Below are 13,854 nucleotides of genomic sequence, written 5' to 3'. Positions count from 1 at the left end.
ATCAGCACTGACAACTGTCAGAGATGACAACTTAATAATCACCTGTTTCTGTTATTATTTTTTTTTTTTTTTAATGTGGCAGCATTATAACATGTGGGATCTGATAAGCTGCCAAGTTTCCTTACTTAGTGCTGGTCACAGGTGCTGACCAACCTGCTATGGGAGTCAGAGAAAGAAGACAAAAGGGTTTGTAGCCCAAGTTGTACTAAAATGAGGAGTTCTCTAATGAAGTGTCATAAAAGTCCTTTAAATAGCTATCTCTGACAAATGTGGCCTGACTCATTTTTCTTCCTCTGGTTAGGCTACACACCCTGGACAGAAAAGGAAAAGGAGAGGTAGTGCACGCCCTCATTTGTACTGTAGAGTTCACAGTATTCGTTATTTCCTTCTGTTATGGGCACATTCACACCACTCCACCTATCCTGGTAATTAGACCATATCGCATAAAACAACACAGCGAGAATTTTCTGTAGCAGTTCAACGTGGAGTGTTAAGAAAAAAAAGAGTTTGTTTAAAACATTCCATTTATTAATTACTCTTTCTCTAGGCAGACTAAAATCTTGACAAAGGCACACCCAACACTGGTCTAAGTGGAGGTAGATTTCTTCACAAAATTGAAATTTCAAGGTCCTACATTTTGAAATCAGGTGAAAATACTGGGGTTTTCAAGGGGAACAGGTATAATTTTCACTTTCTTCTCTCTTCTTTTTCTGTATTGTCCCCATTTTCCACAAAAATACTATTTTTATAAATATAGAGTGAATTAATATTTCTTAAGAAAAAAAGCTTCTCAGGTAATTTAATTTACTCTTGTCAGTATTATTTTATATTCTTACAAATTTTGCTTTATTTAGGATAGCATAGAGAGGCAACCACAAATACATCATCTCTGTAATCATACGCAGCAGAAAACTTTTTCTATTTCATTAAGCTCCACAAATACCAGAAAACCTGTATGTTAGATATCTTAATATAAAAAATATATGGATTGTCATATTCTACATAAAATATACGATAAATATATTTACTTTCAAAGATTTGAGGGATGATTGGCAAATCATATTCCCATGCAAGAAATTTAATATAATCACTAAGTACTGACCAGTATAAGCCCTCGCTAATATTTCATCCTATATGTATTTAGCAAACTGTGGCCTTCTTTGACACAAATTTAATCACATCTCCTATTCCCAAGAAATTATTAGGCAGAACTAACTTTGTACCAGTTTGAATGAAGCCTACAACCCCAGAGAGAAACAGATTCTAGAAAGGAGGTCAGAGGGTGAATCAAATCTATACAATTTAATATTTTTGTTGAAAATACATTTTGAAAATGTCTAACACACACATAGGAGCCCTGGTGGCACAGTGGTTAAAAGCCTGTCTGCTAACCAAAAGGTCAGCAGTTCAAATCCACTAGCCACTCCTTGGAAACCCTATGGGGCAGTTCTACTCTGTCCTGTAGGGTCACTATGAGTCAGAACTTGATGGCTTCTAAGAACAACAATACACACATAAGTATGCACAAACTTTCAAAGGTAAACAAGAGATTTAAATATTTATGGATTATCTCCCATTTTGAGATATCCATATTTTTATTCCTCCTCCATCCACAGAGACTCCATGAGTAATGATTGCTTGAACAGTTTTTTCCTAAAATAAATAACTCGAAATTACATGTTTTAAATTAATGTATTTTAAGTCTGAAATCAATTTCCAGATGTAGCTAAACAAAGAACACTGAAAATGAAAAACGTACTCTTTTACTCCACTTCAAGTCCAAAACGGAAGAAACGCATTTTCCTCCCTGTTTTCCTCATAAAATACAGCTAAAAGGCCTGGACATTATATTTAAAACAAATATAAAAAGATACCGAAAAGCAGAGAGAAGGCACATCACCTTCAGACATGGAATGTCTGATGAATGAAACAGCAGAGAGTTCTGTGAATCTTCTTTCTGTCTCATATATCCCAACTGGGTACTGGAAGACCCAGAAACCTGGAAATGCCAAAGGGCACAGACACAAAAAATCCAAGAAAAGCATTCTTCCTCTAGCCAAAGGATAAGAAAAGAAGCAACCTAGCAAAACAGAAAAGTTTTAGACAATAAATGACCTATGCCAGCCAAATACCATGGAAAAAACCATGGACACATCCCCTCTCCTCTCAGCAAACATCAAGTGCGGAGCCTTAGAGGACCACCCTCACCCAGCTGTAAGAGGTGCTCTTGGCTGCCCCCTGAGTTGCTATCAGAGAAAACTAAGCAGGGAACCAGAACTTTTACTCCTACTCAGAGTTAAGGAGGGTCAGTCCCCCTCCCTTCCTGTGTCAGAGGAGGTGGAGTAGGAAGCCAGAACTTTTAGCACCATCCAGAGGCAACAAGCCCTCCCCTAACCCAATGTTAACAGTACAGGTACATGGAGAACATAAAAAGGCACCTCTCCTCCTCGCAGCAAGAGTGATGTTAGTGAAGGCATATGGGGAGCCTAAAATCCTGCCTCCTCCCAGCAGTAACAAGGTACCCCTCTTCCCCAAGGTATCAAAGGGAGTTGAGTGGGAAATTTGGAATTTCACCCCACCTGAGATAACAAAGTGGCACTCTCCTTTCCCCAACCAGTGCAGTATTAGAAGAAGCCTACAAGATCTAAATGAGATCGAAGATGTCATACCAAATACCCAAAATGCCTAAGATACCATTAAAAATCACTCCTCATAATAAGAATCAGGAAAATCTCAACTTGAATGAGAAAAGACCATCAACAGACAGTAACACAGAGATGACACCAATATTAGAATAATCAGATAAGGATTTTAAAAAGCAACAATCATAAAAATGCTTCAACAAGTAATTATAAATATGCCTGAAACAAATAAAAAAATAGAAAGATACAGTGAAAAAAAATATAAATATGTTCTATTTAATTAAGTAATTATAAATATGCCTGAAACAAATAAAAAAATAGAAGATACAGTGAAAAACTAAATGATAATTTTAGAAATGAAAAAGACAACCGAAATAAGAAAACGATTAGCTAGACTATAAAATAGGTGAACTATAAGACGAACAATATAAATTACTACCCCATCTGAACAACAGAGAAAAAACGCAATAAAAAGAGAAAAAAAAAGAACAGAACCTCAAAGGCCTGCGAAACTATAACAAAAGAAATGCTTCCTCAGAAATGATGCAGAGGCACATTAATTAAAAAGCAAGTCTGCTTTTGAGTTCAATTTGGCTACGAGACCTCCTACATTTTCATAACACTTATTTAACAAAGATGACAAAATATTCCATAAATTAGTTTACTCTTTTATCCATCTGCTGAAAAAAGAGGTCCACTGGTACTAAAGTAAAATCATCTGAAAAAAGTTTTCTTTGGCAATTTCTGGTAAGAAGAGCTTTTCAAATTGAATACTAGTTTTGAAGATGCAACTCATCACTCTTAGATTATTGCTATTAATAATAAAAGCAGTAAGACAATAATGATAATGTCACTTGGCATTCATATTGGTCTTTAAAATAAAAAGTTCAAAGTGCTATATGCCAGATCCTTCATGGTCTCTCAGGTGTGCTATTATTCCCATTAACATATGGAAAAACTGAATTTGCAAAGGTAAACGTTTCGTTGAAGAATCCAGAATAAGTCACTCAATGGAAACAAAAATAACACAAATTTCTCTCAATATTCAGTTCTGTGCCTTTTAATAAGCACCATAATTTCAAGTATAGAGTTGGTAAGTATGGACATACACAATGTAATTAGTGTACTTATCCATTCAGTCAGTCATTCAATGATATTCATTAAGCACTTACTACATGCCAGGTACTGCTCTAGGCAAGAAGTAGTAAAGGCCCCAATCTCATGAAGCTTAACTCAGGTGGTGGGGCAGCAGGGGAGACAAATAATAAGCAAATCAAAATAAGATATCAAGTGAGAATAAGCGCTAGGGGAAATGCAAAGCAAAGAAAGGGAACCGAGGACTTTTAGAAATTATACTAAATGCCTGATCAAAAGGTCTACATTTTAATTTCACTGGGCTTACCTGAAGTTCTTTGTATCTATCTTGAAAAGAAATGGCTTCTTGCTCTTTTTCTTTTAGGAAGCCTTTTTCTAAGATACTATGCTTGTCCATTAATGCTTCTACATCCTAAAAGAAAAATCCAAGCACAAACTTAGTAATATTTAATGGCATAAAATATATTTCATTTATCATTAAATATACCAGAAAATACTTGGCAGAAAAAGAAACCACAGGAAATATGGTTTAAAGTCCAACAATATTACAGATTTTATGCTTCACTCTGATTTCTAGACTAACATCAAAACACTGAGATAATACTAAAATTACTCCAATAAGTGGATACGAGCATTTCATTAATTTCAATCAATATAATCTCTACACATACATTTTATAAACTTACTAAGGTCTTCTTTTAGATATACTTACAGAGAAGAGAAATGAGAGTATTAACAATTAATTTACTAAAACAGCTGTAAATCTAAGGCTCCAGTCAAATATCCCAGGATGCCTCACATCTCAGTGCTTTAAATTCCACAAAGAGGGGAAGCCATTATTACAATACTTCTAATCTGCATAAGAATCCCTGGTGTCGTAGTGGTTTAAGAAACCAACTACTAACTGAAAGGTCAGTGATTAGAAACCACCAGTGGCTCCATGGGAGAAAGATGTGGCAGTCTGCTTCCCTAGAGATTTACAGCTTTGGAAACCCTATGGGGTCACTAATGAGTCAGAACTGACTTGATGGCAGTGGGTTTGGTTTGAGCCCTGGTAGCGTGGTTAAGAGCTATGTCGCGCTACAACTGCTAACCAAATCGGTCGGCGGTTCGAATCCACTAGCTGCTCCTTGGAAATTCTATGGAGCGGATCTACTCTGTCCCATAGGGTCGCTATGAGCCAGAATCAACTTGACGGCAATGGGTAATCAGCACAGGAAGTACAATACTACCTGCTTTCAAAATCTAAATGATAAAAAAACTAGAAAGGTAATTATTAGTTAGAAAATCTAACAAAATTTAATAAAAACTGTTCTTATCTTTTTAAAGTACATGTGTTATTTTAATAGCACTAAACTGATCCAGTTAATTATATCATGCAGTAGAGGAAAAAAATCATTTTCTAATTTTGTTGTTCTGAAGGTCCCTTTAGAGGTCTGAAGATCACCTTCCCCCTCCAATTCGAACATATATCTATTGCATATTTTTCTGCTTTAGGAAGGACAACGGGAATAGCTAATAGTACTTATTATTTCTCAAATACGTCACATCTATTTCTGTCTGAACATCTTGCATAAAAATAAATCTCATTTTAGTGCATAAAAAAGTACATGTATAAGACTGAAGACTGCTTATCAAAGGCTTTTCCAAGTGATAAACTCATGTGACTAATTTAAATGTAGGGGTAAGGTAAGACAATATCTTCTTCCTCTGATGAGATTTTAATCAGAGTTTGGAATTGTATCAAATTCCCAGTATATGCAATTCAAATATGTATTTTTTAGGCAAATATAAGCATACCTTTTTAATTCTCTGTTTTTCTTCTTCAGAAACTTTGAGTTTAATCTCCAGACTTGAAATTTTTTGCTGAAGCTGTATGTTTGATACATTGGCTCCAGGATTCTCAGAATCATCCACAAGCGCAATTGTTCCATTACTTTTCTCATCAGTTAAACCCAGTGGAAAAAGTGAGATATCCAAATGAGTGTGTGTTGATTGTTGAATCTAAACCACATTAAGAAAAAAAGAAAAAGAAAAAAGAAAAAGAAAACAAGACGGGAAAGTTTACACTGTACCAATAACGAAAACATCCAAAGGGCACCAGAAACCACATTTGGAAATTAAGTTGCAGCAAAGGTTCCGAAATTATTTTACTCTTCAAGTAAATCAACAGAAGACCTCAAACTGTTACAACCTGATCTTTACAGGAAGAAACAAAGTTTCCTCTATTTTACAGTCTAAACCATTTATGATCTTTCTAGCATAGCACTAAAAAACTTAAGCTTTTTCTCATGACTGAAACTATGTAATAAGGTATGGATACATCTGGTACCAGTTCTTGATTTTACACACACAGAGAAAATCTCTTTATATTTTAAACTGTAAGTCAGAATTTGAAATTTATCAATGACCCCTAATTGATCATCACTTTCTAGCAAAGATAACGGGTGACTCAAGAATGTGTACAGCACTTTGGAAATCTGAAGTAACTCTAGCACCTAGCACCTACCTATTCATATAAGTAGGATCATATAGAATTTGTCCTTTTGTGTCTGACTTAGGAATTGTCCTTCTTATGACAATGTGTTAGTATGTAAACACTTCAACATTATTAAACTGTTTTTTATTTTTGTTTAATATGACATGGACATGGTCATATTAAATTTAACACTAGTTTTAGATTTTAGATAACAGTTCCTGAAGAACAGTCAATAAATATTTAAATGAATAAATCCCATGAACTGCTGTGTCTTTTTGGTTTTTACTCTATAATTGAAATGGATGCTCCAACACTTTAAGACATATTGTAAGATTCCCTAAAAAGAGAAATAGCCATTCCTCTTTAAAATTATTTTCCCTTTTGAAGTTCAAGATTTGAAATGCAAGCTAAGTCAACTTTAATAAATGAGATATCCCAACCATATTTTGATAACTATAGATAATTAAATATCTTGCAAATTGTGCCAAAAACAAAGAATATCTTTCTTTTTAATTCTAGGTATTAATCTGAAAACTAGAATAGCTATTGCAGAAATACTTATTTTAGAAAAATAAAAATGCTTATCAATAGTATATCAATAGCCATGCCATAGGTTTTAAAAAGAAAAATCACAAAGCTGTAACTGAATCTGCACACTATTTTTTTAAATATGAAAACATCCTTTAAAAATATTCTTGACTTTACCTGTGCTTTTGGAACAGTCTGACCGACAATGCTGTTGTCTGCATGTGTATTCTCGGGTGATGAAACTATGGGATCAGAAGAGAGGCAGCCAACAGACGGCAAAGAGTGGTCGTTGTCCAGCACAATCTCAGGAGAAGCTGGGGAAAGGTGGACTCCAGACACTAACAGAGAACAAAAAAAGCATAAAATTACTAAGGAGAAAACAGAGAGAGGGTAGGCTGAAGGGAAGAGAGGAGAGGAGAGGAAAGGAAAGGGAAAAGGTAAGGGAAGTAAAAGTCCTGAGAATAAAACTGAGTATTCTCTGCCTATTCCTCAGAGACTGTTATCTAAAATCTAAAACTAGTGGTTTTAAATTTAATATGATACATCCATGTCATATTAAACAAAAAGAAAAAACAGTTTAATAATGTCACAGTGTTTACGTACTAACACACAGCCATAAGAAGTACATTTTCTAAGTCAGACAAAGAAACGATAAATATTGTATGATCCTACTTATATGAAATATCCAGAATAGGCAAATGCATAGAGACCAAAGTTCATTAGCAGTTACCAAGGCATGTGGGAGGGGGAAGTGGGAGAGTACTGGTTAATGGGTACAGAGTTTTTGTTAACGGTGATGAGAAAATTTTGAAACGGACATGGTGATCATTGTACAATGTAGTGAATGTAGTTAATGTCATTGAATTGTACACGTAAAAATTAGTTGAAAAGTTTTGTTAAATATAGTTCATCACAATAAATTTTTTTTTAAGAAAAAGCACATTTCAAACTCAGAAAAGTATTGAAATATGTATCTATTCATTTACTGAAGAAAAATTCTTGGGAGCATTTACTAGTGCCAGGCACTTCATTAGGCACTGAGGAGACAGCAGGGGGCAAGACAGATGTACCCATGCATTCAATGACCTTATGGCCCAGCAGGCAAGCGGAACCAATTAAACATTTATTACAATAAAATGAATAAGGAGAAGAACAATTACTTTGAAACAACTAATCCAATTGTCTCTGTGTTAAGTTCTTCTTTTGTAACAAAAAAATTTTCAGGTTAAAATTAAGCCAATTTTAGTTTGCTAAATTAATTGTTTCTACAGAAAAATAATGTTAAAACAGAATTTTGTGACTATTTTTACAACAAAACATCATTAGATTGTGATCAGGGTTCAAATGCAAAAGTCATAAAAGGAAAGGCCAATTACCAAACATGGTATAAAACAAAGTATAGATGAGGGCAAAAAAAAACTGTCTGTATTTAAATTACTTTATTTTCAAATATGTTTCTTCCAAACAAATAAATTTGCATTTTATGTGTTTTACACTTTAAGAGTAAAAGTTAATCATTTTTAGCAGTAAGTCATTTATATGTTTTGACTTTCTAAATTATAGAGACCTTTATTCCACATTGGCATCGGTAGCAACGTCAGTGAAGTTCTGCCATAAATTCTGGAAGGCAGCTCACAATGGCAATTGCATTTTTTCCTAAAGAAAAACATTTATAAGGCTATTAAGTATTAACAAACTAAAAAAAATAGTTCAATCCCTGATTCATTCTCTAAGGGATCATTATCTTATATAAGCGTTTATTATACAGCACTATTGTGATTTTTAGATACTGTGTACCATTGTTGATGTGTGCCATCAAGTTGATTTTGACTTATAGTGGCCTCATGTGACAGAGTAGAACTGCCCTGTAGGGTTCTCCTCCCTGTAATATTTACAGAAGCTGATCACAGATCTTTCTCCCACAGAGCCGCTGAGTGGGTTCAAAAACTGCCAACCTTTCAATTAGCTGTCAAGCGCTTAACTGTTTGTGCCACCAGGACTCCTGGATAATTATGATATTCTAGCTTTACCCACAGGCATGCCACTTTCTTTAATAAAATATTAAAAAACAGAAGTGATGTTTATAGTTAGCACTTCTTTTTCAGAATTTTCTTTTCCTAATGATCACCATTTGGGATTTATTATTAACTTTATCAAAGAACTTGGTCTTTGTCCTTGATTCCTGAAAATTCTAAACTCTCGGAATTTCCTAGGTAACTGAGATGCCTTTGTTTTCTATAGGCTTCTGAATATTTATGCTAATGAGGTAACTTAGATCAGGGGCTGGCCAGACCAGAAAACCACCTCGTGATATCAGCCAACCTTGACGGGAAAAGGCATCATTCAATCAATCATGCCTACATAATGAGACCCTAACACTGGCCATGGACACAAAAGCTCCACGGGCTTCCTGGTTAGTGAAAGACATGGATGCATGTGGGAGGGTAGCCGTTCCTTTTTTGGGACACGGAAACTCCATGTTGGGAACCCTTCCAGACCTCGCCTTTTGCTTCACTTCATTTGTATCCTTTTCGCTATAATAAAATTGTAATCCTAAAATGACACTTTCTGTAAGTTCTATGAAGTCATTGTAGCAAATTATCGAACCCAAAGGAGTAGTGGCAGCCAGCAGGTCAGAAGTGAGGGGGCCCCTGGAGACTCCCAAGCTCATGGATGGCATCCTGAAGGGATATGAGAAAAACCCAAATCTGTAGCCAGCAGATCAGAAATGAGAATGTCATGGGGACACCGAAGTGTCCCACTGGCATCTGAGGTCTTAGGCAGATTTAACAGCCTAGAGGACTATGTCCTTTAATTTGTGAGATCTGACCTAGCTTTAGGTGGTTAGGATGAGAGGAAGAAGTGACTGATGCATGTATAGCTGGTGTCAGAAAAGAAGTGCAACAGAAGTAAGTTGATCTGATCGATCTTATGCTATACGCTGAAAAGAGATTTCTCTAAAACATCCCATTATTCTATCTTCTAATTCTGAATTACAATTTATAAGAAAAATACTCTTCATGAACTTGTAAAGTTATGAAAACAAGTAGTATAGTAGGGAAAGACAACATAGCCTTGTGATTAATAGCATAGACTCTGGAGCCATATTGTCATACTAAGGTAGAATATTGGGAAAGTTACTTAATTTCCCTATGCCTCAGTTTCTACAACTGTAAAATGAGAATACGCTTGCTGACGAAGTTTAAATTGGCTAAAATATAAGCATTTGGCACAGTGTTGATATCATTTTCATTATTACTTTAAAGGTTATTACAAAAATTTGTTAAATAAGTATGTTTATTTCTGGGGATAAAGGTTACGTGTGGCTATGATCCTGGATTAAAAAAAAAAAAAAAAAGAAACCCTTCATAGTATTATTCTGATCTAACATCTGAACATTTAAACATCTCTTTATGTCACTCTGGAGTCTGAAGCCCAAGATGGCACAGCAATTAAGAGCTCGGACGCTAACCAAAAGATCAGCAGCTCAAATCCACCAGCTACTCCTTGGAAATCCTATGGGGCAGTTCTACTCTGTCCTATAGGGTCACCATGAGTTAGACAGAATCGACTTAACAGCAATGGGTTTTTTGCTTTTCTTTCTTTTGTCACTCTTATTTATAGTCATATTCTAAGGCAAGATGTCATACTGTCCCCTTAGTTAAATTCTTATAACATTAAATGCTCAAGTGTATCATTAAAAAAAAAAAAGAGGGAAGGTAGGTAGATTAGAAAGAGAGAAGGGGAGAAAGAAAGGAAAAGAAATAAAGAGGAGGAAAGGTTGAAGGAGGAAAGTGAGGAGGGAGGAGGAAGGACACCCTGAAGCTCACTTTCCACTAGCTGCCAACACCCTATTACTTTCCCTTTCATAGCCAAATTTCTTGAACAAGCAGTTTATAATCCCTGTGTTTTCTTCTTCTTCAACTCAATCTTCATTACTTTACTAGGGCTGTCATTTAAGATATTAATTGTCTTTTCAACTATTGTTAAATCAAATAAAAACTTCTGATGTTATCTTTCTTTACGTCTTCAAAGCACATGATACTAAAGACCCCCTTTTTTCTGGAAACTCCTTTTTTTAGAGCCTGTGACACCACTATCTCCTAGGTTTCCTTCTAACATTGTAACTATTTTTTCTAGTTTCCTTTTCAGGCTCTTTCACTGCTCAACTTAAGTTTCATTGTCCTACACTCTCTGATCTTCAAACTGTACATATTGTTCTAGGTGACCACTTTCAAAACCCATTATTTATCACCTGTAAGGTAATGACACCCAAATTCACATCTGTAGCACACATTACTCCACAGACCTCTAGACCCAAATATCACTTTCCTACCAGGCAGATCCAATTAGCTATCCAATAGTTACATCAAACTTACCCATCATCTTATATAAACCTGCTTTGTTTCATGTTTTCCATCTTACTGCAATCAGTGAACTATTTTCCCCAGCCAGAAACTATATCACCAAGTACCAACTTCACTCCAGTCACACTGAACAACGAACAATTCCTTGATTATGCCATACTGTTCAACACCTCTGTGACCTCACAATATTACTGCCTAAGTAAAAGCCACAGGCTTTGGAGTAAAAAAAGGATTCAAATTTGAACAACTGCTCATACAGTCTTTGCAAATTAAATAAACCCCTCCAAGCCACCGATTTCACTTCTGAAAATGGGAAAATATCTACCTCAAAAGGATGTTATACAGCTTAAATTAGATAATATATATATAACTACTTAGGTCAGTGTCAGTTACGTGGCAAACATTCAGTAAACGGAAGTTGTCGTTGTAATTATCATTTTTCAACGTTCAAAACAAGCTTTACCAGGAATCTTTCCACCTACCCTATCACCCACCCAACCACAACTTAAATCTCCCCCATCTGTTGAAATATTACAGAATTTCTAAGAAATAATTATAATAAAAGATTATATATTAGAATCCATGGGATACATTTAAAGCGATAATTTTTTTAAAAAATCTATAGCCTTGAACAGTTTAATCAATAAAAATCAATTAATTAAATTTCCAGCTCATAAACTAGACAAGTAAACTAAAAAAACACAAGAAAGCAATTAATAAAGATAACTCACATATTAATAAGGTAGGTTAATAAAAAAGTAGATCTAATTAACCAAAATCCTGCATTTCTAAAAAAATTAAAAATAGACAACTGGTAGTCAACTTAATCAATAAGAGAGAAAAAGTACCAATACACAAAAGTAAATGTCAAGGGGAAAATGACCATTGAAACAGAAGAAATTAAAATGAAAACCATAAAACTCTTCTATAGACCTCTATGTAAATAAATTTGAAAATCTAAACAAAATGGGTAATTCTCGACAAAAATACAGTTTACAAAAGCTGACCTGGTAAGAGCTAAAAATAATTTTTTTTTAACTCTATTTCCCTGAGGAAAAAAAAAGAAAAAGTTTTATCAAGCAACTACCCCACAAATAATGTTATTAGTTTCAGATGATTTCAAGGGAATGTCTACCATAGCTTCAAGGACTGGATAATCCCAAAGCTCTAAAATTTTTCCACAGCATTGACAATAAAAGAAAACTTCCTCATTATTTTTATAAAGTAAGTATAACACTGATAGCTAAGTCTGATGCAATACAAAAACAGAATAATTAGACATCAGTACCAATTATTAAGTAATGAGATAAGAGTTCTAAATAAAATATTCAGAAACAGAATCCAATACCCTATTGAAAAAATGATATACAATGACCAAGTAGGATTTATTCTAAGAATGCAAAGTTGGTTCACTATTAAGAAATTCATTAATCCAATATTCCACATTAATAGGTTTAAAGAGAAAAAATGATACCATAAAGTCCAAGATTCTGAAAATGTCTGATAAAATCGAATACCGATTTCTGTTAAAAACAAGAAAACAGGAAGTAATGGATACTGTTTGAACTGGATAAAATACATAGACCTTAGTCCTACAACCAGCATCTTATGAAATGGGGAAAAACTAAAGGCATTTCATCTAAAATCAAGAACAAGACAGGGATGCCTACTACTGTCTCCATACCATTTAAAACTGTACTGAAGGCATGGGACTCAATGTGATTAGACAAGAGAAATGAAATAGAAGAATAAAAATGGGAAAAGGAGGAAAACTATCCTGTGTTCCTAGACAATCCATAAAAAAACGAACTCAAACAATAAAAAGATTCAGTAAAGTAGCAGGATATACACTTAACGGAAATAAATAGCATTCAGATGTAGAAACAATAACCATGTGGAGTATATAATAGTAGAGAAAACCCTATTTTCCATAGCAACAAAGAAGATGAAATACTTAGGAATAAATCTAACAAGAAATGTGAGGAATCCAAACTCCCTGAGGGACTAAATTGCTGGGCGGAAGGCTGTGGGGACCATGGTCTTGGGGAACATCTAGCTCAACTGTCATAACAGCTTATAAAGACAATGTTCTACATTCTACCTTGGTGAGCAGCGTCTGGGGTCTTAAAAGCCTGTGAGCAGCCATCTAAGATACTCTACTGGTCTCACCCCTTCGGGAGCAAGGGAGAATCAAGAGAACAGGATACAAGGAAAAGATTAGTCCAAAGGACTAATGGACCACAGCTACCAAGGCCTCCACCAGACTGAGTCCAGCGCAGCTAGATAGTGCCCGGCTACTACTATTGACTTCTCTGACAGGGATCACAACAGAGGGTTCTGGACAGAGCTCAAGAAGGATGTAGAACAAAATTCTAACACACACACAAAAAAAGCCCAAATTTACTGGCCTAAAAGAGACTGGAGAAACCCCAAGAGTATGGGCCCCAGACACCCTTTCAGCTCAGTGGTGAAGTCACTTCCAAGGTTCACTGTTCAGCCATGGATTGGACAGCCCCATAAAACAAAACGGGACTAATGAGGCACAGCAGTCCAGGCACAAGGACTAGAAGGCAGAAGGGGACAGAAAAGCTCATGATAGGGAACTCAAGGTTGAGTAAGGACAGTGATGACATGTAGTGGGGTTCTTAACCATTGTCATAGGGCAATATGTGTACTAACTGTTTAATAAGAAACTATTTTGTTCTGTAAACCTTCATCTAAAGTGAGAATAGCAGCACAACTG

General features: G+C 35.2%; 1 protein-coding gene across 10 annotated transcripts in view; it reads right to left on the bottom strand.

The window, feature by feature from the left end:
* CCDC91 (coiled-coil domain containing 91) overlaps positions 1 to 13,854 on the bottom strand; it is a 432,308-nt gene that overhangs the window by 276,272 nt on the left and 142,182 nt on the right. For 8 of the 10 annotated variants that reach the window (XM_023738058.1, XM_023738055.1, XM_023738059.1 and 5 more), the window contains 3 exons: positions 6,922 to 7,082; positions 5,538 to 5,741; positions 4,045 to 4,149 (listed from right to left, as the gene is read on the bottom strand). In XM_023738058.1, the coding sequence (XP_023593826.1) occupies positions 4,045 to 4,149; positions 5,538 to 5,741; positions 6,922 to 7,082 (470 nt within the window). Of the gene's footprint in view, positions 1 to 4,044; positions 4,150 to 5,537; positions 5,742 to 6,921; positions 7,083 to 8,311; positions 8,401 to 13,854 lie in introns of all 10 variants that reach the window. The other 2 variants (XM_004383609.3, XM_023738061.1) reach the window with 1 other exon arrangement.

This window comes from Trichechus manatus, unplaced genomic scaffold (genome assembly GCF_000243295.1).
Source record: "Trichechus manatus latirostris isolate Lorelei unplaced genomic scaffold, TriManLat1.0 scaffold00112, whole genome shotgun sequence".
NCBI lineage: Eukaryota > Metazoa > Chordata > Mammalia > Sirenia > Trichechidae > Trichechus > Trichechus manatus.
Note: the sequence above shows the minus strand (reverse complement) of the source record. Positions and strands in the feature narration are given on the sequence as shown.